General features: G+C 47.8%; 1 protein-coding gene across 2 annotated transcripts in view; it reads left to right on the top strand.

The window, feature by feature from the left end:
- Positions 1 to 22,116, top strand: part of HK2 (hexokinase 2) — a 76,942-nt gene extending 54,826 nt beyond the window's left edge. Inside the window, exons 8-18 of one of the 2 annotated variants that reach the window (XR_014839583.1) lie at positions 3,232 to 3,387; positions 4,636 to 4,869; positions 6,301 to 6,605; positions 8,402 to 8,550; positions 9,064 to 9,183; positions 12,575 to 12,670; positions 13,395 to 13,494; positions 13,614 to 13,978; positions 15,691 to 16,047; positions 18,328 to 18,561; positions 20,614 to 22,116. Coding sequence is in view for 1 of the 2 variants with exons in the window: in NM_001122987.1 (NP_001116459.1) it covers positions 3,232 to 3,387; positions 4,636 to 4,869; positions 6,301 to 6,605; positions 8,402 to 8,550; positions 9,064 to 9,183; positions 12,575 to 12,670; positions 13,395 to 13,494; positions 13,614 to 13,797; positions 15,892 to 16,047; positions 18,328 to 18,561; positions 20,614 to 20,758 (1,879 nt within the window). In the remaining variant the exon portion in view is untranslated. 2 annotated transcript variants of the gene reach the window in all.
- The last annotated feature ends 1,272 nt before the right edge of the window (positions 22,117 to 23,388 follow it).

The raw sequence follows: 23,388 nt of genomic DNA, 5'->3' as shown, positions 1-23,388 counted from the left end.
CTGTGGCCCTGCTCTTCTTCCTTTCCACCTTCAGTTTGTAAGCTGCCCATAGAAACAGTTTGTGCATCACATAAGAAAATTCATTTTGAGATGGGGAAGATTAGGGATCTTTCGTAGCTCCCACCTTGAGACTGCCCAGAGGATGAGGCTGAGACCATTGGCTTCTAATTCCTGGCCAAGGTTCTGACCCAGATCTCAGGCAGTGTTGGCCGGTGAGCTCGGCTGGGCCCTGCCTCCCACCCCAGCTGTAGGCAGACCCCAGGCCTATGGAAAAGTTGGTTAAGAAAGCCACCTTCCCAGAGTTCCCACCGTGGCTCAGTGGTTAACGAATCCGACTAGGAACCATGAGGTTGTGGGTTCCATCCCTGGCCTTGCTTAGCGAGTTAAGGATCTAGCGTTGCCATGAGCTGTGGTGTATGGCGAAGATATGGCTCTGATCTGGCATTGCCGTGGCTCTGGCGTAGGCTGGTGACTACAGCTCCCATTCGACCCCTAGCCTGGGAACCTCCATATGTCGAGGGTGTGGCCCTAGGAAATACAAAAGAAAAAAACAAAAAACAAAAAAAGAAAGCCACTTTCCCTGCACCTGTGGTCCAGCCAGGGTCCTGGAGTGAACAGAGAGAGAAGGGGCTCTAGCATGCGGCATCTTGAATGTTACACTCTCCAGCTTGGTCAGACTTGGTATTTGGTTACTTTGGACTCTTACAAAACATTATTTCACTCGCAGACATTTGCCTAATGTCCTCATTCAAGATCTTGAGACAGAGGTTGCTGCAAGCTCTGAAGGCAGTTACAAAACATTTTGAGCAATCAGGCTCTCTCTGGCCTCGCTGGTGCTGTGACCATTATAGGAAGTCTTCTGGTGCTGATCCTCGCTTGGAGAGGAAAATCCAGCCTATAAACCAGCTCCATAAAAAGAGCCTTTTTCTTTACAGGGGAAGTCCTCGCTTCCTCAAAGCATAGTTAAAGTCACAAGCTTCTCTCACACATTGAAATGTGAGTCCTTTAATTGTCACGTTCATAGAATACGTGCTGTGTCTGCCATGGCTTGGTGAGAAATTTATAGACCCCAAAACTACTTAAAAAAAAATTTGTTGGAAGGACATATATCCCGATGTGTCCGCTCTCCCTGCAGTTATTATTGGGCTTGAGTGGGAACCTTTTTTCACTCTTTATGTGTTTCTACATAAATATTTCTGAACAGTGAAACAAAGTGTATTGAAAAACTGAAATAAAAACTTTTACCAGAGTTCCCGTCATGGTGCCGTGGTTAACAAATCCGACTAGGAACCATGAGGTTGCAGGTTCGATCCCTGCCCTTGCTCAGTGAATTAAGGATCCGGTGTTGCCCTGAGCTGTGGTGTAGGTCACAGACGCGGCTTGGATCCCGCATTGCTGTGGCTATGGCGTAGGCCAGCGGCTGCAGCTCCAATTGGACCCCTAGCCTGGGAACCTCCATATGCCACAGGAGCGGCCCTAGAAATGGCAAAAAGACCAAAAAAACAAAAAAAACAACTTTTACCACCTACACTCCAGAGCCCTGCTGGCCCCTTCCCCTTTCTCACACAGAACCAGCTATTTTGGAGAAGGTACAGAAGCCAGCAGACATGGGAATTCCTTGCTGTTGGAGCTGGGCTGCCTCTTAGGCCGTGGGCCTGTGATGGTGCTTAAACATTTTAAACATACCTCTGCTCAAGCAGTTTTGCCAGCTCTCCACTGAGCTCCAGTTCCACCATACCTCTTATTAGCTCCCGTTCAGCCATACCTGGCCTTGAGTCTTGAGCAGGTCACTTCCAGCTTCCTCTCTTATAGTTTGCACTGAGTGGCATCAGAATCCCTTCCACACCCCTGCTCCTCTCTCTAGGACCCAGATCTTTTCCCGGATACCCAGACAAGGGCCTTTTGGGCTGGAAGGAATTGTAAGGGCTCGGTTTCTCCCATCACATAATCTGAGGGAGAAAGACTGTCTTCTAAAGAAAACAGTGTCACCTAGTGTTGAAAAAATAAATTACCTGCCTGCCCTCGGCGATGTAGTCTCCTGCCTGCTCAGAAGCTTCTGACTTCTCCCTCCCAGATTCCCAAGACCACCTGATGCCTAGAGCTGCTTCTTATTGGTCTCAGCCTGCCCTTCAATTCTCCTCGCGCCCCCATCTTCCTGCCCAGGGTCGTTTTTACAGTTTTCTCAAGAATCCACAAACCGGAGTTCCCGTCGTGTCACAGTGGTTAACGAATCCAACTAGGAACCGTGAGGTTGCGGGTTCAATCCCTGGCCTTGCTCAGTGGGCTAAGGATCCGGCATTGCCATGAGCTGTGATGTGGGTTGCAGACGCAGCTAGGATCCCAAGTTGCTGTGGCTACAGCTCCGATTCGACCCCTTGCCTGGGAACCTCCATATGCCGCAGGAGCAGCCCAAAAAATGGCAAAAAGACAAAAAAAAAAAAAAAAAAAAATCCACAAATGGCCCACGAGGTGTGTGAGGTGATGAGTTGCTGGGCCTATGCCTCAAATTTAATCAGACTGATTACCTGTATGCACCCCCCCCCCCCCGTTAGTACATAAATATTGAGGTTCTATATAAGATTTTATTTTAAGGAGCATTTTCTTGCTAGAGGAAAAAAAATTCATTAAAAATTTATTAAAAATCACTACCTTATACATTACTCAGTTTACCTCAAATTTAGGCTGTTCCAGGATGCCCCACACTCCCTGGATATTTGGTTTGGCTGCTAAAAATCCATCCTTCTTGGAATTCCCGCTCTGGCTCAGCAGGTTAAGAACCTGACTAGTTCCCATGAGGATATGGATTTGACCCCTGTCCTTTATCAGTGGGTGAAGGATCTGGCATTGCCATGAGCTCTGGTGTAGGTCACAGATGTGGCTGGGATCTGGTGTTGCTGTGACATAGGCCAGCAGCTGCAGCTCTAATTTGACCCCCAGCCTGGGAACTTCCATGTGCTGCAAGTGTGGCCCTAAAAAATTTAAAAAAAAAAATCCAAAAAACCCATCCTTCTCCATGTTCACCCACCTGCAGAGCCAGCCTGGGTTCCTGGCTCCTCCAGCCCCACCCCTGCCCAGCTCTCACTTCTATAGGCATCTCGCTCCTAGTAGGCACCATGCAAGTTAGTGCTTTGTCCTGCATCAGCCTCACGTGTATGCGTGTTGCTCCCACAAGGAAGGTGTGAGGTCAGCGGCAGCAGGGACTTTATTTTGTTGGTGTGTCTCTCCCTCCAGATTTGAGAAGATGATCAGTGGCTTGTACATGGGGGAGCTGGTGAGGTTGATCCTGGTGAAGATGGCCAAGGAGGAGCTGCTTTTCGGGGGGAAGCTCAGTCCTGAACTCCTTGCCACGGGCCACTTTGAGACCAAAGATGTTTCGGATATTGAAGGGTAAGCTTCGGGTCTCTCTCTGTTCCCTGGATCCCTGGAAGGGTGGTCAGGCAGCTGGGGAATGAAGACGAGGCACAGGCCCTTGACCCTTCAAATGTGGATGGCAAAAGGATCTCACCCAGCATGGCCATGGCAGCCTGTGGCTGGACTTCACTTGCCAGGGAGTCTCCACTCTTGGCTGCTGGGAATGTGCTGCCTACCCAAGTGACCTGCCGTGTTGGGGACCACTGGCCCCCATGCAGGGATTTGCACTTTTGCACTTGCGTTCCTGCCGGGCACATGGGCCTCAGCTTATTGCTGGAGGCTCCCCGTGGGCTCCTTAATGACTTGTTTGCATCGATTCCCTCTCCATTCTCCTGAAGCACTGATGTTTGATTCCCTTTTGGCAATTTTCAAAAAGGGCTCTGTCCTGACCCCTGCCTCATAACAGAAAAATAGGTCCTTGGATGGCTCTGAGACTGACCCATTTAAGTTCTGAAAGTTAGGAGCTGAGGCCTGAATTTTCACAGAGCAGCAGGGGTGGGAGTGAGGACGGCCTGATTTTTCTTTTTCAGTTAGCAATATCCAAAGAGTTGGGCCTGGTTACCTGTTTTGGGGTTTTTTTATTTGTTTGTTTTTTGTAACTTTTTAGGGCTGCACCTGTGGCACATGGAGGTTCCCAAGCTAGGGGTCAAATCAGAGCTACAGCTGTCAGCCTACACCACAGCCACAGCAATGCAAGATCTGAGCCATGTCTGTGACCTACACCACAGTTCACGGCAACATCAGATCCTTAACCCACTGAACGAGGCCAGGGATCGAACCTGAGACCTCATGGTTCCTAGTTGGGTTCATTTCTGCTGCACCACAACAGGAACTCTCTGGTTACCTGTTCTTGAGGTTTCCACTTGTTACTTGAGGAGGCCTTATTGTTTTAGGGGTCAGTGGTGGAGAGGAGGTGATTTTGGTTCTAAAGAGAGGAGTAAGCCAGTTCAAATAACTTTATGTGGAATTCTTGAAGGAACTACACCTGCTTGTTAAACTCAGAGGGGATGAAAATACTCATATTTCTGTGGTACTTAGATCCCCTAAGAGGACTAATCTCAAAGCACCGACCCTTTATCACTATTTTTAGATGCCAGTTAAAGCAGTGTCTGCCTGCATTGAGATACAGCGTCTGCTGCAGCCGAGGGCTTTCCTTGTCAGCCCACATACTGGCCACACTGAGTGGACACCTGCCCACACACTGTTTCTGTTTCTGTTTTCCAGGGAGAAGGATGGCATCCGGAAGGCCCGGGAGGTCCTGGTGCGGCTGGGCCTGGACCCGACACAGGAGGACTGTGTGGCCACTCACCGGGTCTGCCAGATCGTGTCCACACGCTCAGCCAGCCTGTGTGCGGCCACACTGGCGGCCGTGCTACGGCGCATCAAGGAGAACAAGGGCGAGGAGCGGCTGCGCTCCACCATCGGCGTGGACGGCTCTGTCTACAAGAAACACCCCCAGTGAGCCAGCACGCAGAGCGCTTGGGGACCTCAGAGGGCTTGACTTTCTGGGAACTCTGTTTCATGATGTGGGGTGGTGGAGATGGGCCATGGAGTTGAGGCTCTTTGTAGAATACAGGTTCTCAGCTGGGCAGGTGGGAGCTGGGGGTGTGTCCCGTGGGTAGAGGCTGTAGTCAGACGCTCCTGGCTGCTGGGGGCTCCTTGTCTGCATGCTTATTTGCAGCTTCTCTGGCTCTGCTGGCTTTTGCATGGATCCCATCTTGCCCTCCACGTTTTGACCCCTCGGTCATATGTGCTGAAATACTCAGATTTCAGTTGGGATCTAAATGGTAGCTCTCTATTATTGCATCTGCTTACTCTCCCATCGTTTTCACCTAATCTGAGTACCAGCTCAGTGGGCCTTCATTAAATGAAGATCTCAGCCCTTCCATTGCCTAGGCTCCTGGTCTAGTGCTTCAGAAATTCTAAAGTGTGCATGCATTACTCAGGATCTTGTTAAGAGACAGATTCTGATTCAGAAGGTCTGGATTTAGCCTGAGATTTATCTCTAACAGCCCCCAGCAAAGCTGCTGGCCCACACACCACACTTGGAGTAACGAGGCCTTGGAGACTGTGGCTTCTCGGAGGCACCACACAAGAATTTCTTGCTGAAGACATCCATTGCCTTTAGCTGTTCAGATCCCTTGGGATCGTTGGCAGAAACTGGCCAAAGAGAGGCCAAAGTCCAGAAGAGCCTCTTGATGTTTTCCTTTGGGGTCTTTCCCAGGCAGCAGCTAATGAAATGAGTGGTGACAGCTGAATAGTGTTGGGTTTTTTTGTTTTTTTTTTTTTTTTTTTTTTTTTTCCGGTCTTTTTGCCATTTTTGGGGCTGCTTCCACAACATATGGAGGTTCCCAGGCAAGGGGTCCAACCAGGGCTGTAGTCACTGGCCTGCGACACAGCCATAGCAACACCAGATCTGAGCCACATCTGCGACCTACACCATAGCTCATGGCAACGCAGGATCCTTAACCCGCTGAGCAAGGCCAGGGATCGAACCCGCAACCTCATGGTTCCTAGTCAGATTCATTAACCACTGAGCCACGACGGGAACACTGATGAATAGTGTTGATGTCAGAGTCTCTGGCTTCCAATGGGCTCCTCCAACAGTGAGGCTGATGAATTGGGCAGAGAGGCTGTGCCCTGTGGGAAGGAGAGGCCTTCTGTGACTGCATGCAAGAGACAGTGGCTTCCCAGAGAGGGTCTTTCCTTTTAGTGGGGTGGTGGCCATTGAATATCTGAGCTTTTATGCAGTGTTCCCTAATTTGGGAACGAGTAGGGAGAGGGTGTTTAGGGTGCCCTTTGGGCTGAAGTGGTGAGCTACTGCCCCAACCATTTGGATGACTGACCCTAACAGGGGACACCCACCTCTTGTCCCCTCTCTGATTGCAGTTTCGCCAAGCGTCTTCACAAGACCTTGCGGCGCCTGGTGCCTGACTGCGACATCCGCTTCCTCCGCTCTGAGGACGGCAGTGGCAAGGGGGCTGCCATGGTGACAGCGGTGGCCTACCGGCTGGCCGATCAACACCGAGCCCGCCAGAAGACTCTGGAGCCTCTAAAGCTGAGCCGTGAGCAGCTGCTGGAGGTCAAGAGGAGGATGAAGGTGGAAATGGAGCGAGGTCTGAGCAAGGAGACTCACGCCATTGCCCCAGTCAAGATGCTGCCCACCTATGTGTGTGCCACCCCGGATGGCACAGGTATGCGGTGGGGCTGCCCCCCAGCTGACCACGGTGTGCCTTTGTCCCTGGCCCGTGTTCGATTGCTCCAGGACGACTCCCTTTGCCTTAGTGTTGAGTATTCAGACCAGATAGTTGAATGTATTTTTTTCAGCTATCCTCCTGGAAAATTCTAGTGTTCAATGAGCTCAACCAACACACTTCTCTGCTAAAAGTGAATCATAATAACTGTAAATACTTAATGAATGCTTGCTATGTATTAAACACTAAGCTTTTTACACATCTTAATTCATTTCATCTTTAACTGTCAACAGGGATCAGTAGTTTTGTTTGTTAACTTAGGCACAGAGAAATTAAGATACCTGCCCAACTTCACACAGCTAGAAATAGGCAGAGCTGGGATTCAAACCCAGAAATTTTGGTCCCAGGGCTAGCTCTTATAAGGTCAGGGGTTGGCAAACTAAGGGTCATGGCTAAATCTGGCCCGGTGACTCGTTTTGTAAATAAAGTGTTATTGGTACACAGTCACGCCCATTTGCTTACATGTTATAGCTGCTTTGTACTATCATAGCAAAGTTGTGTGGTTATAGCAGGGACTATGGCTCACAGGCCTAAAATGTTTATTGCCCAGCCCTTTACTGAACAAGATTGCTGACCCTTGCTGCAGGTCTTGCAATATAAGAAATAGAGGTCTGCTCCCAATTCAGAAAATTATCATTGACCAGGCCAGCACAGCTGGTACAGGATCCAGCGTGGTCCTGGAGACTGAGAGAGTGGTCCTGGCTCCCTCCATCTTGGGGGTGCCTGAGGGTTGCATGGAGACTGTGTGTGAGGCATGTAGTGCATTGTGACTGTCCTAAAAAGAAGGGGTGTGTGTGTGTGTTTGTTTTTATTTTTTAAAGTTTCATTGGAGTTTGATTTACAATGTTGTATTAGTTTCAGGTGTATAGCAAAATGATTCAATTATACATATACAAATAAATATCCATCCTTTTTTCCAGATCTTTCCTTATACAGGTTATTAGAGAATATTGGGTAGAGTTCCCTGTGCTATTCAGTTGGTCCTTGTTAGTTATCTATTTTATATTTAGTAGTGCATATATGTTAATCTTCAACTCTTAATTTATCCCTCCCCCCTCCTTTCCCCTTTGTTAACCTGTTTACTTTTGAAATCTGTGAGTCTGTTTCTGTTTTGTAAATAAGTTCATCTGTATCATTTTAAAAAATTAGATTCAACATATAAATGCTGTCATATTTGTCTTTGACTTACTTCACTTAGTATGATAATCTCTAGGTCCATCTATGTTGCTGCAAATGGCATTATTTCATTCTTTTTAATGGCTGAGTAATATTCCCATGTATATATGTACTGCATCTTCTTTATCCATTTCTCTGTCAATGGATGGAGGCTTTTCTCATTTAGAAATACTTTCCTTCAGTTTCCTTTAAAGAGTTGGACTCTGCTATTTCTTCTCTATTCTGGAACCTAACGTAAGGTGGCCTTTGATTTAGGATGAGTGATGATTTGTTTGGATATTTTGAGTGTCCTGTATCATTGTGTCTTTCCTGTGTTCTGGAGCTCATTATGACTCCTGGGATCCTGCCACTTGAATTCATGTGAGAACCACTAAGGAGCCAAGCAGGTCTCTGGTCCAGGGATCTCATGTTCTTTACCGTTAGGTGGAGCTCATGGTCCATCTCCCCGAGGTTGTCCAGAGCCTCCTGGGAGAACTCCCCATAGGGAGCTTTGGGGAAGGTGTTTTAGACCATCACTCTCTCCAGCCCCACTGGATCATCTTCCTGGGCTTATTTTCCAGAGAAAGGCGACTTCCTGGCCTTGGACCTTGGGGGTACCAATTTCCGGGTCCTGCTGGTGCGCGTGCGGAATGGGAAGCGACGCGGAGTGGAGATGCACAACAAGATCTACTCGATCCCGCAGGAGGTCATGCATGGCACAGGGGACGAGGTGAGGCAGGGGTTTGTTTGGATCTATGACCTCCCAAATCCCAGCATTCCCACACCCTCCCCCTCCCATTTGGCACCCACCATCTGTACGGCAGTCCAAGGGTTTCTTTCCTGTAGGAAGGTGCCTGGGTGTCATTGGTAAGATTCGAGAGGGGCAGGGTTCCCCATGGTATGTGTGTCTCTCTCACAGACCTATTTCGTTTCGTGTGAGCGTTTCTCTGTCCAACAGTGTGGTTGCCAATGGCACCTTTTTCTGCTCCATGTTATTGCTGAGTCCGCTTCTGTTATGTGTACAGACATCTGCTTCCTAGTCCGATCATCTGTCCGCTTTTCGCTTCTCACCTGGAGCACAGGGCTTTCTCTGCTCACCCTTGGTCCCTGGGCGTGGGGGCGGGTGGCTAGGAGGGTCAGGGCCATGGGGTGGCCTTTATAGGTGTGCGCCTGAGCTAGCATTTCTCTGGGTGGAGGCGCCGCTGGGGGCAGCCCTTCAGAGCCTAACTTCTTCTCCTTGCAGCTCTTTGACCACATCGTCCAGTGCATTGCTGATTTCCTCGAGTACATGGGCGTGAAGGGCGTGTCCCTGCCTCTGGGTTTCACCTTCTCCTTCCCCTGCCAGCAGAACAGCCTGGATGAGGTAACAGGGCCTGCCTGGAGGGCTCTCCTGTGGGCTGTACTGATTCTGAACCACTCCTCGTTTGGAGCAGGGGAGAAAGCTGAGCCGAGGGACAGAAAAGAAGGGCACTAGTGACCAGTCATGGGGAAGGACTTATTGATGGGAATGAGGAAGTCAGAGCTAGTGGAGGTCAAGAAGGTAACAATCTTTGGGCTGATGAAGATGCTAATCAGTATTAACAACTGGCATTTTTTAAGCATTTTACGTGAGGGACTCTGCTAGGCCTCCCACATGCGTTATCTCTTTTAACCCTCACGGCAATCGTATAAGGCAGGTGTTTGTATACCCGCTTTGCAGAAAGGAAAACCAGGTCTACAGAGATGCCACGTACCTTGCCCCAGGTCGTGTGGCTTAGGAGCAGCTAAGCCATGATTTCATTCTGGTTTCCTGACACCTGAGCCCATCCTCCGTTATGCTCAGCTGCTCCTGAGGGCTCCTGTTTGGGGCTCAGTTCATTTCACTCCACCTTCTGTTGTTTTGGATGCCCTGGAGTTTCTCCCCTTTGCTTTTCATTCCCTGTCCAACTTGCCTTGGATGAATGAAGCAGGTGGCAAAGGCGCTCCAACCTATTCTGGACATGGGTGTGTTAAAGTGTAGGATTGCTGAGTAGGCAAGGCTTAGTCTTGCTCAGGATGGATGCCTGGTATGTTAGAGATCAGAACACTATTACTTAAGCAGTTGTTCCTCTATGTCTTTTTTTTTTTTTTTTTTTTTTTTTTTTTTTGTCTTTTTGCCTTTACTAGGGCTACTGCAATGGCATATGGAGGTTACCAGGCTAGGGGTCAAATCGGAGCTGCAGCCACTGGCCTACACCAGAGCCACAGAAACGCAGGATCCAAGCTGTGTCTACGACCCACACCACAGCTCATGGCAACGCCAGATCTTTAACCCACTGAGCAAGGCCAGGGATGGAACCCGCAACCTCATGGTTGCCAGTCGGATTCATTAACCACTGAGCCACGTCGGGAACTCCTTTTCCTCTATGTCTTAATCAATGTTCTAGAAGCTTGCTTCCTTGCCATATAAGTGGACTTATGAGATGGACAGAGTTGCCAGGGTATAAAAGGCACGATTCCTGTGTTAGGTGCTTACAGACTGGACAGATGAAGCAAGCTCAGAAAATCAGGAGCTGCTCTTTGGAATATGGCACCAGTGGGAAGATAATGTTGCTGATAATCTGAGCACATACCTGGAGGGCATGAGGAATACTCACTCCGCAGTATGGAGAAAGGCACATAGGTGGGGACAGTCACAGGTGCAGTGGGCTTGCCCAGCATCCCTGGAGCAGCAGGCCTTACAGTTGAGTTGAGTTTTCAGTTAAGTTTTATAAATGCCTCCTCCTCTTCCCCTCTGAGAGTTAGATTCTGCTTATAACAGAGTCATTAGAAAGAAACCTAATTGTTCAACAGTTGGGAAATAGCCAATTCATCAGTCATTCACTGCCTCATATTGGTTTTTTGGAGGAAATTTCAATGAATTGGGAAAAACTGGTGGTAAGACTGAAATATTTTTAAGAAAAGTATAATGTCTATAATATAGAAACATACAAAACATGTGATTCCTAGGAAGATAAAAACATAACATTCCAGTGTATATGCTTCCAGACGTTTCCTACTGAAATATTTTTCTCGTATAGCAACATGTATAGATATTTCTTTATCTGGTGGTCTCCAAGACATGTGAACTGTTTCAGTTTGTGCCTGAATTATAAAATTCCAGGTCATTCTATTGGATTTTATTCTGTAGGTTCTAAGTTTCTGTAAGGAGCATGAAGTCAGTCTAGAATTGAGAAAATTGAGAGCAAAGGAAGCAGAAGCTGCGTTCTGTCTGTAAGCTGGATTCTGCTCTGGGGAGTTCACCCTGTGGTTGGGACAACCAGCAGGTGCTGAGGCCCAGAGGCTTCCAGCTGCCCGGACTAGCTGGTGGCCCCAGGCCGTTCTCCCCAGCTGTCAGGGCCTCTGTGTGTGTCTTATGATCAAGGACCACCTGCAATAATGTTATTTGAACCTTTCTGTAAGCCTGAAAGTGCCAAGTACAAAATTTCATCAGCGATGTCAAGCTAATTTGCAGACAAGAAACTTAGGTGGAGATAAGCACATCATTGTTTGGATATAGGTGTGTACACTGGATCACTGCTGAGATTTCGCTTTGTTTTTCCGAATCTCCTGGGATCTGAACACAGCAAACTCCTGGGCCATGAAATGCCAACCAAACGAGTGGGTGGAGAAACCATACAAGTATGTGGATAGTGAGCACACAGTCCATGTGTGGATTCTGACCTCTCAGGAAGGGGGTCTGAGGATCCTTGATGCTTGCTCCCTGATGGGCTACAGCAGAAAGAAGGAACCAGGACATGGTACATGAGACAGTTGCCCCATGTTCAAAGCCATGTATCTGCTCCCAGAGGGTTCAGTGACACAGTTCAGGGTACTTGTTCACTTCATACTGGAGTCTGAAAATTAAGAGACTGCAAGGAGTTCTCTTGTGGCACAGCGGGTTAAGGATCTGGTGTTTCATTGCAGCTGCTTGGGTTGCCGTTTGGTTGGCTTGGTTGGATCCTTGCCCCTGGGAACTTCTGCAAGCCATGAGCATGGCCAAAAAAAAAAAATTTAAGAGACAGGAGTTCCCGTTGTGGCGTAATGGTTAATGAATCCAACTAGGAACCATGAGGTTGCAGGTTCAGTCCCTGGCCTTGCTCAGTGGATTAAGGATCTGGTGTTGCTGTGAGCTGTGGTATAGGTCTCAGATGCGGCTTGGATCCCGAGTTGCCATGGCTCTGGCATAGGCCAGCGGCTACAGCTCTGATTCGACCCCTGGCCTGGGAACCTCCATATGCCATGGGAGTGGCCCTAGAAAAGGCAAAAAGACAAAAAAAAAAAAAAATTAAGAGACAAACTGACTTCTCTCTATTGATGTATAGAGCAAACTGCTTTGCCCAGTGAAGGAAACCAGAGTATAGAACTTTGTCCCCTGGGGTGCACTGTGTGGTGCTTACAGGCCCATCCACTGGACTTGGTGGGCCTAGCGGTGCGCCATCCTCTCCTCCAAGCTGCGGACCTTGAGCAGTTACTCCAGAGCCACAATGACCTGCAAAAAGGGCACAAGAATGATACACATTTCACAAAGTTGCCGTGAGGATTAAATGATGGAGAACATGGGATGTGCTTGGCCGAGTACCTGGTGCATAGTCATTGCTCAGTAAATCCTAGTTGGCGAAACAGGTGTAGAATCATTTATGGGTGAGATGATTGGTTATTAAAGGGCACTTGGATAGCCTGTGAGGTTGAGAACTAGAGCATGACTCAGCAGCCCTTCTCCGTTCTCCTCATCCCTGCCCACGTGTGATTTTTAGAGCATCCTTCTCAAGTGGACTAAAGGCTTCAAGGCCTCTGGCTGTGAGGGCGAGGACGTGGTCACACTGCTGAAGGAAGCCATCCACCGGCGAGAGGTGGGTGAAGAGCACTTTATGGCATGGGCCTCAAGTGTGATGTGTGTGTTCAGAAGCCGGGGGGAGGTATTGAGTGAGGTTGGATTGGTCAGAGGGAGAATTAACTTAGCAGTTGGTGAGCACCCACTGTGTGTCAAGCTCTGCTCTTGGCAACCGGGAATTCAGGAATGCCCGCAGCAAGCTCTTGTTCTGTAAACAAACCCACGGGCTGATGTCGCAGGTGCTATGAGCTATGACGGAAAATGCAGTTGGGTGAGGCCAGAGTGAGCTGGGCTAGAGAAGGACACTCTTTTAGACAGCCTAACCAGGAATTCCCATTGTGACCCAGTGGGTTAAGAACCTGACATGGTGAAGATGAGGATTCGATCCCTGACTCATTCAGTGGGTTGAGGATCCCAAGTTGCCGCAAGCTGCAGTGTAAGTCTTTGGTTCGGCTCGGATCTGGGGTTGCTGTGGCTAGGGCGTATGGCTCCCATTCGACTGCTAGCCTGGGAACTTCCATAAACCACAGGCGTGGCTATAAAAAGACAAAATAATAATGATAGTAAATAAATAAATAAATAGCCTCACCAGGGAAGGCCTCTGAGGAAGTGACATTTGAGCAGAAACGTGACTGAAGAAAGTGAGCCCTGCCGTATAAGTTGCATATGCATGCATCCTTGCGAGTTTCTGAAGGGCGACTCTTTGGTTCCTGTGTGAACTGGAGATCTGTGGTTGCTCTCAGGAGTTTGACCTGGACGTGGTCGCTGTGGTGAATGACACGGTTGGGACTATGATGACCTGTGGCTATGAAGACCCTCACTGCGAAGTCGGCCTCATCGTTGGTAAGGATTCGGGCTGTCCCTCCCGTGAAGGGGCACACAGCCTAGCGTGGGAGGTGGGTGGGATGGGTGGGAGAAACAGAGCTGGGTGAGGCCCTGACTGACATCTCTGGGCTTGGCAGGCACGGGCAGCAATGCCTGCTACATGGAGGAGATGCGGAATGTCGAGCTGGTGGAAGGGGAAGAGGGGCGGATGTGTGTCAACATGGAGTGGGGGGCCTTCGGGGACAATGGATGCCTGGATGACTTGCGCACAGAATTTGATGCGGCCGTGGATGAACTTTCCCTCAATGCTGGCAAACAGAGGTAGGCACCCAGCTGATGTGGGCCCTGGTCTGTTTGTCCCCTGAACTAGATGGAGATGAATGATCGTGTCCTCCACGACAGCAAATCCCAGCACACCCATTCTCTTGACATGTTTTTTTTGTTTGTCTGTTTTTTGTTTGTCTTTTTGCCATTTCTTGGGCTGCTCCCACGGCATATGGAGGTTCCCCAGGCTAGGGGTCCAATGGGAGCTGTAGTGGCCGGCCTACGCCAGAGCCACAGCAACGCTGAATCTGAGCTGCATCTGCAACCCACACCACAGCTCATGGCAACGCCGGATCCTTAACACACTGAGCAAAGGCAGGCATCGAACCCTTAACCTCATGGTTCCTAGTCGGATTCGTTAACCACCGAGCCATGATGGGAACTCCCTCTCTTGATATGTTAATAAAGAGAGTTCTTTGGAAAGGGCTTCTTATCAAATACCTCTGGAAAGCTCTGGGTTAAGTCCTTCCCCCCTGCTGGACAGTGATGCTTTTGAAGTCCAGCTGGGAGACCAGATCACAACAGTTATGCTGCAAGGAGAATTTCAGAGAGGAACTTGTCACATGGGTTGTAGAGCAATGAAAAGACAAAAAGGGGGTTCTGGAGAGCACAGACATTAGCATGTGTGAGAAGCAACTCCTGCCCTGAGGACTGTGAGAACAGGCCCAGGAGAGCGTTAAAACCTACGTTTGGGACTTGAGGAAAAACAGACAGCTGAACCACCTGCTGCTGTCAGGGTGAAGAAGCATTGCTGGGGCAAGGCAGACAGGAACAGGAAACGAAGAACAGCAGGGCTGTTTCTCCTCCTCTGTCCATCCAGTATGTAGCACCCTCTACTGTCAAACTGGACAAGGATCCAGCCCCAGCATCAAAAGCCCCTAGTAGTCAGGGAGGCATCCGTATAAGATCCAGCACACATGCATCAGGAAGAGGTTGCATTTAAGGTTTCCTAAGTGGATTAATCCAGGACCACCATTCTGTAGAAGATACCTCACAAATTATTTGTCCATAATAGAGGTCACAGACTAAAATGCCTCCAGGGGCCAGGCAGGCAATATTAATGAAAGAAACAGGCTGGAGTGAGACAAAAGTGAATGGTGGTGGGCCTTGGTTGAAACTGGGAACCTCAACTTTGATTTTTTTAAAGTTTTATTGAAGTATAGTTGCCTTACGAAGTTGTGATAACTTCTACTGTACAACAGAGTAATTCAATTATACACACATCCATTCTTTTCTCACGTAGATTATCACAGAATACTGGGTGGCAAAATATTGGGTAGCAGTTCTCCCTTGGCCAATCATTCCATACACCACAGTGTGCATGAACCTCGATTTTTTTTAATGGCCCTGTGCAGGGCCAGAAGACCCTCAAGCCATTGAGCAGTCATGCTCTGACCAGGGCAGGGGCCTCCAGCTGTCATTAGTTACTGAGGGTAAAGGATGAGGTGGTAAAGAAAGCATGTTAAATTCTCAGCAACATGCTCAGAATTGACTCAGGATGTTCATGCTAAGGACTGACTCAGCATCCTACCCTTCTGGAAGTGTGGTGGGGTCTGGGCGTGCATTCATTCTGGAGGTGTTGGAAATAAGCCTTGGAAGGGAAATGGACCCATAAGGTGGGGTCAATCTCAAGGAGCCCTGTGGGCCTCTGGCCGCATTTTTCCAGAAACTGTGAGTCAGTATGTGTGGATGCTAGGAGTCCTGCCCAAGTGAGTCAAATAGCATCTCTTTTCCCACCAAGGAGAATGTGTTTGCCCTCTGCCTTCTGCTGCAGGAGGGGTGACTAAGCTGGTCTGTCTCACCGCATCCCACCATCTTCCTTCTTTTGCGTTTTTTTTTTTTTTTTTTTTTTTTTTGTCTTTTCTAGGGCTGCACACGTGGCATATGGAGGTTCCCAGGCTAGGGGTCTAATCAGAGCTGTAGCCACCAGCCTACACCAGAGCCACAGCAACGCGGGATCCTTAACCCATTGAGCAAGGCCAGGGATCAAACCTGAAACCTCATGGTTCCTAATCGGATTCATTAACCACTGAGCCACGACAGGAACTCCCACCTTCCTTCTTAACCCCTGTGAGCATCCCCCTCTTGCAGGTTCGAGAAAATGATCAGCGGCATGTACCTGGGTGAGATTGTTCGTAACATCCTCATCGATTTCACCAAGCGTGGGCTGCTCTTTCGTGGCCGCATCTCGGAGCGACTCAAGACGAGGGGCATCTTTGAAACCAAGTTCCTGTCTCAGATTGAGAGGTGAGAATTTAGTGCCTGGAATAGGATGTGACTGTATATCCTCTCTTTCATGGTCAGACAAGCTGAAGGGTTTCCACAGTCAAGTAAGATCAGGGTGTGGCTTATGCAGAGGTCGGTTGGTACCTACAGCGTTGTTTTAAAGTACTTTATGGACACTGGCATTTTAAGGGAAAATAAATGGGATGGAAATGCTATAAAATCGGGATGTGATGATCATTGTACAACTAGAAATGTAATAAAATTCATTGAGTAATTAAAAAAATAAAAAATAAATTAAAAAAAATACAGTAAGGAAAATAAAAACCATCTAGAATCCCACCACTCACTATTAACGCATGGTATATTTCCTTCCAGTCTTTTCCCTATCAATATTTGTAGGTGAGTGAATAAAATATAATACATTCTAGAAATACAGTTGGGGTCATGCCATATATTCTGTTTTATATCATGACTTTTGCACTTAACATAATGTTATGTTTCCCATGTCATTGATTTCATTAAAAATGTTATTATTTTGGGGGGAAAATCTTTTATGGAGAGTTGGCATTTTAAGGGAAAATACATAATATTCTCATGAAAAATCATGCTAAGCTGTCGTGGGCCCGTGCAAAGCAGTACTATTGGGTTTTAGATCAATTTCAAAGGTAGAGAAAAAGATAGCTGCTCATAGAATGTAAATTATAATGCACGGAGGAGAGTTCTTGCTGTGGCATAACAGGATCAGTGGCATCTCTGCAGTGCTAGGATGCAGGTTCCATCACTAGCTCAGCAGAGTGGGTTACAGGATCTGGCATTACTGTAACTGTGGTGTACGTTGCAACTGCAGCTCAGATCTGACCCCTGGCCTGGGATCTCCATGTCTCTGGGAGACCAAAAAAAGGGAAAAGATAGGAGTTCCCTTCGTGGTGCAGCGGAAACGAATCTGACTGGGAACCATGAGGTTGTGGGTTCGATCCCTGGCCTCGCTCAGTGGGTTAAGGATCCAGTGTTGCCATGAGCTATAGTGTAGGTCATAGACACAGCTCGGATCCCGCATTGCTGTGGCTGTGGTGTAGGCCGGTGGCTCTAGCTCCCATTCAACCCCTGGCCTGGGAAACTCCATATGCTGCAGGTGCGCCCCCCCAAAAAAAGACAAAAAGGAAAAGATTTAAAAAATTAATAAAAAAAGAATGCATGGAGGGAGGTAACCCACTGAGGTACTTATGCTTGGCAGGAGAGTTCTTCTTAACCACTGACTGCGGTACTAAAGCAGCCAGGATTGAGCGAAGGTTGGCCTGTCAGACAAGGCAGAAATATGCCTTGTGGCGGCTCATTAAAGCAAAGCCTTCCTCCTCCAGTCCAATGGTGGAAAAGTCTGCTCCAAATTAAAACACTGAATTTCAGAGCCTTTTAAAAATTAATGCTGTTGTCATTACTCTCAGGCATATAGAAAACCAGGAATTGGACAACCCACCTGTGTATCTGTACCAGTGAATAGACAGAGTATGTTCTAGTTTGCACTTCTGTTTACTTTTTTCAGATAGTTTTTTTTCCATTAGTTTCATAAATAGTGCATAATAGGTTTCAGATATCTAAGGGTAAGGAGTAGAAATAGAACAGGCATCTCATCTGGATGGTGATGCTTGTCCGGCTGACCTGTGAACAATGAGAGTTTGGGCAGGAAAGGGCTTCGTGGCTGAAAACTGTCACATGCACATATGATCACCATCTTTGCTATTTCCAAACAAGTCGAAACCAAGGGCAGTAAGTTTCCTTTGGGGTTTTGTGGGGTTTTTTCTTTTTAGGGCCGCACCCGCAGCATATGGAGGTTCCCAGGCTAGGAGCCCAATTGGAGCTATAGCCACCGGCCTGCACTACAGCCACAGCAACGACAGATCTGAGCTGTGTCTGCATCCTACACTACAGCTCATGGCAATGCCAGATCCTTAACCCACTGAGCGAGGTCAGAGATTGAACCTGTGTCCTCATGGATCCTAGTCAGATTCGTTTCCGCTGTGCCACGATGGGAACTCCTTTCCTTTTGTTTTGAGTATCAGTTTTGTGGCAGTAGTGCCCTCCCTTGCCTGGGCAAAGTGGCGTAGGGAACAGTTTCTTCACATTCTTGTCCACACGCGCCAGTGACATGAGCCCTGAACTGAGTTTGAGAATAGAAGGCACGTCTCTGGGGGAGGCCAGATCCCCTGGAACCGCTCCTGATGAAGGAGCCAGGGCCCCCAGAGTGGCGGGCCACCAGGCCCTGTCAGTAAGTGACTGACCTCTTGCTGTGTCTCTCCTGCCCAGTGACTGCCTGGCCCTGCTGCAGGTCCGCGCCATCCTGCACCACTTGGGGCTTGAGAGCACTTGCGACGACAGCATCATTGTCAAGGAGGTGTGCACGGTGGTGGCGCGGCGGGCAGCCCAGCTCTGCGGTGCAGGCATGGCCGCCGTGGTGGACAAAATACGAGAAAACCGGGGGCTGGACACCCTCAAAGTGACGGTGGGCGTGGACGGGACCCTCTACAAGCTACATCCTCAGTGAGTGTCTGGTCTCCATCTTCCTGTCCATCCTCTCTCTCTGCCTTTCCTTACTTTCCTCTCTCTTTTTTATGGCAAATTATCAGGCATTCCAAAGCGTGTATGTTATAGTTTAAAGATTAATAAACTAATCTGTGTTTCACCACCCAGCTTGGAGGCCCCCCATGAGCCCTTCTCAACTGCACCTTCACTCTACCCTACCAGGAGTAAGTGCTGTGGTGGTGAAGTTGCTTGCTTTCTTTTTTTCCCCCATATGTCTCCATATGCATCTATGTTGCTTAGTTTTACTTAATTTTGTCTTTTTTGTCTTTTTGCCATTTCTTGGGCTGCTCCCTTAGCATATGGAGGTTCCCAGGCTAGGGGTCTAATTGGAGCTATGGCCACTGGCCTACACCACAGCCACAGCAATGAGGGATCCGAGCTGCGTCTGCAACCTACACCACAGCTCAGGGCAACGCCGGATCTTTAACCTACTGAGCAAGGCCAGGGATCAAACCCACAACCTCATGGTTCCTAGTCGGATTTTTCCTAGTCGATGGGAACTCTAGTTTTACTTAATTTTGAACTTAGCGTAAGGGAAATCATCTGGCCTCTTTTCTTTTGGGACTGGCTTTTCTCATACTGCATTCATGGTTTTGAGATGCATCCACATGCAAGTACGCAATCATAGTTCATTAATTTTCAGGGCTGCATAGCATACTTTTGAATGACTATACTATAGTTTTATTCTACTGATGAATATTTGAGTTATTGCTAGATTTTTTACCATTCCAAACAGTGCTCTTGCCACAATATTCTAGTAAATATACGCTGGAACTCTGAGCAAGATTTTTTTTTTCCTACAGTCTAGGGTAGGGGTTGGCAGATTATAGCTGCGACTGTTTTTGTAAATAAAGTTTTATTGAAACACAACCTTTGTGCTCATTGGTGTGTTGTCTGTGGCTACTTTCAGCTATAACCGCAGAGTAGCTGCCACAGACCACAGGACCCACAAAACTCAAAGTATCTGTTGTCTGGCCCTTTCTAGAACGTTTCCCACTGTTGCTCCCAGTATGGAAGTACTGAATTCTCTTCTCTTTTTATTCTTTTTCCTGTCTTTATCTCTTCCACCTTTTTCTCCTCTCATCATTATTTCTCTCCTCTTTTCTTCCCTGACTTGCATACCGTCCCTCTCTTCTGGAAGCTTTTCAGCTAAAAGTTAAAAGACTAGGGCTGTGCCCTTTCCCAGGACAGTGGGTAGGATGGAGAGGGACCATCGATTAAATTGTTACCTGCTCTCATTATGATCGTTTCAAGGAGTTGAGAGACTTACCCAGAGTCTACACAATTAGTGAAAAGAGTGAACCTTGGGAGGTTCCAAGTTTATCTAGTTGAGGATCAGTATCATTGTGAAAATAGGAACCTTAGTCCCCAGCGAGGTCGGGAGGGGACAGAGGTCGAGCTACCAGCCCTGGGGCTTGGTGCTCTCAGCTCTGCAGATGGGGACGAGCAACTGGAGCCTGCTCGGCTGGGACACATGGTGACCAATGATCCCTTTCTGTAGTCCCATATCAGGGAGAATCTGGGATCCCCATAATCTCCCCACCACCCTAAGTCTGCTCCTTTTGCCTGTAATGACATTTGGGGTTAGGTATGGGTCTGATGTGAGTCAACAGCTCTGGAAAATGGCATCTCCCATGTGGGGGGGCTTGGTCCTCCCCTCCAGAGCTGATGAACAGGTTAATGCACTTCGACAAGGCCCACTTGTGGGGTCCACCACTGTTGAACTTCTCTCTCACTGCTAAGGTTTTAAGAACACAGCTTGCCAGAATCTCAGACTTCTGTCCTAGCATTGAATCTTAGCATCCCCCTCACCCTCTGTGATATGGAGTTTGGGAATGTTGCTGGTCTCTCCAAGCCTCTGTTTTCTGAAACACAAAACATACTATTTCACACATGGTACTTCTCACCCTCTCCTAGGTTTCCAGCATTATTTCTTAGGGTCCCATCTCTGAGGACACAATTCAATCACAACTAATGTATTTTTCCCTGTCTTTTTCCTGTCTTTTCCAGCTTTGCCAAAATCATGCATGAGACAGTGAAGGACCTGGCTCCAAAATGTGACGTGTCCTTCCTGGAGTCAGAGGACGGCAGTGGGAAGGGGGCAGCCCTCATCACTGCTGTGGCCTGCCGCATCCGAGAGGCTGGACAGCGGTAGACCCCCAGAAGCTGGAAGAACTTCCTCTGATTTCCCCTCTTTTCTGCTTTAAATTATAAGACGCTATCCCTTTGTGTCAGAGACAGACCCTCTTGGCTTTTCCTTGGCAAAGAGGACCTAATTGAACTGGGTTTTTCCTCTGTCTACTCACTGTAGAGTTTGGTACCCAAGCCTTGGCCCGCTGAGATAAACCCAGTTTGAAGTAAGGATTTGTTCACACTCATCACAACCGTTACCATTGGTTCTCTTAAAACTCGGGAAAAAATGAACCTTTGCTAATCCCCGTGGCCAGATTCCATGTCCAAGTATAATCCTACAGGATGAGGACACTAATGACAAGATACGGTTGCTTCACTTTGGAGCCTGAACCTGAATTTTCTAGGTGGAGAGCATCCCCCGGCAAGGAGGTGGATTGCCCTTTCTCCTCTCAGAGCTCTGAGAGGTCTCCACTGACTTAAGCCTGATTCTCCCACAGACAGACAGACCTCCTCCTTGCAAGGAGGCGGGGGTGGTAACGGAGGGGGAAAGCCACATGGCCAGCCCCTCTTCAATCACATCTACAAGCATTTGCCCAGTGGGTTCCGGTGGATGCTTTTCCTGGAATCGCAGCATCCTGTATCTGAGGAAGCGAAACCAAAGCCAAGGGTCAACATGGCCTGGGAGTGGGCTTGTTGCCCCATCTCCTTGTGGGTTCACGAGTCATCTGTAAGCAGTGGACCTTTAGGGGAGGGGAGACTTTTTGGTATGTTTTAAAATGTTTTTTTTTTTTTTTTTTCTTGCAGAAGTAGAAACACTGTATTTTCATTTTAATTTATATTTGAAATTTCTTTAGTTCATGAAGTACACCTGCTCTCCTTCCTTTTGACACTGTACGTTACGATTGGTTGTACGTGATGTATTTATATGTTAATTTGTTATGTATATAGATGCACAGGGTCTCCTCAGCCTCAGCCTCATGAGTAGGTCAGTGTGGTTGAAGGATGGAAGCGGAAGATATGGATTGGTTACTGGAAATACCTCATTCACCTACAGGAAGAGAAGGAAAGCCTCTTTAGGGTGAGTGAATGGTCAAGCAGCTCCTTCCCAGCTCCTCCTTTCCTGCAGACTCAGAAACCTGGAAGGTGGCTGGGGGCAGAGTGAAGGAGGCTGGGGCTATGGACCGAAGAAGGCACGCCAACGTGGCTGCTCTGCCTAGAGACTTGTAACAAAGGAAGCGGGACGCATTTCCACAGACCCTGCTTAGAAATCATCATTCTTAGGGTAGTTAGTTGGTAATATTTTAAACCCCTCTAACAAGGTAAAGGAAGCCACCAAGACCTTAAAAAAAAAAAAGTCTCATTGTTGATAGTAAACCAAAACTAAACAATTAAACAATCAAACAAACAAATAAAACCTCAGGGACAACACTTTGGGTGGATTTGTGCCCTCCTAGCCAATTTCGCCTTGGGTTTGGTTTGTGACGGTTCTACCAGAAGTGTTGTTCACGGACTTGCCTAGGCTGAGCTGTTTTTATAAGAAGTATTTATTTGAAATTGCCTTCGGGGGGCAGGGTGGAGGGGTGGGATATAAAACCTTCCGTACCCTGCTTTTTGAGGGCAGTTAATTCTGCATCTGAAAGAAAATATGCACATCCACACATACTCCACTTGAATATTTCATGGTAAGGAGAAGATAGCCTTGTAACACTGTTGAGTAGGATGCAAGGTTCAAAATAGAACGATGGAATGACATGACTCAACAGCACTCAACTTTTGCACGTTTATCCAACTTGTACTGAGAACAGTGTCTAGATTTGTGTGTCACTAAGGGATGCCCAAGAAACAGAGATGGATTTTTAACTTTTGAACTTGAACAGCAGACACCGTCTATGAAATTGCACATTTTTAAAAGGTAGAGCTGTGTGTGTGGCTATTTAAGATGTATTGTTGGTTTTCAGGAAAGAACGCTGGAGAATGCCTTTTGAACGTTTTTGTTGCCACGATTAGGTGATAGTTCCTTGTGGATGCTGCCCTGCCCATGTAAATACACTGACTCTCAGCCTTTGACTGTACTGTGCTCAATAGCAGATCATCTCACATCCTTGAGCGCTCAGACTAGTGAAGATATTGTCGTGTATGATAAAAGAGCTAGTTGAATTAACTGTGTGATGTTAACTATTATTAATAAATTTTAACATTTTTCGAAAGAGTCAATGTGTGGTTCCTGAGCCTTTTCAAGAGCGCTGTCATCTTTTGAGCATATTAATACTTCCTGGCCCATCTGAGTAGCTGATGAATGCCTTGATTTTGACTGTACGTGCTTGACAGGCATGTGACCAAGCCCCAAGCTCCCTGCCTCCAGATATTTCTCACTCCAGAAACTTGGTCCCTGTGGAACTGGAGGACAGATGAGTTTTCCATCTTTGAGCCCCTCGATTTCAAGCACTACTGAAGCACCAGGGCTGGCCCAGCCATCCCAGTAGTTTGGCTGAGATGTAGCAGAACCCTCTGGGACCCCAGCTAGTCTCCGTAGGCATTCGTGATTCATATTCAGGATATAATGCCCTTACTTATACATGAGCATCTAAAAAACCATTTGCCTCTGTCCTCTCCCTGCTGATCTTTCAAACTTTCTCCCTAATAAGCAAAACA

Source organism: Sus scrofa, chromosome 3 (assembly GCF_054392235.1).
Source record: "Sus scrofa isolate SSC_HxYL_T2T_F1_AM1 chromosome 3, Sscrofa_HxYL_maternal_Yorkshire_Landrace_v2.0, whole genome shotgun sequence".
Taxonomy (NCBI): Eukaryota; Metazoa; Chordata; class Mammalia; order Artiodactyla; family Suidae; genus Sus; species Sus scrofa.
This window is presented reverse-complemented; position numbering and strand designations above follow the sequence as displayed.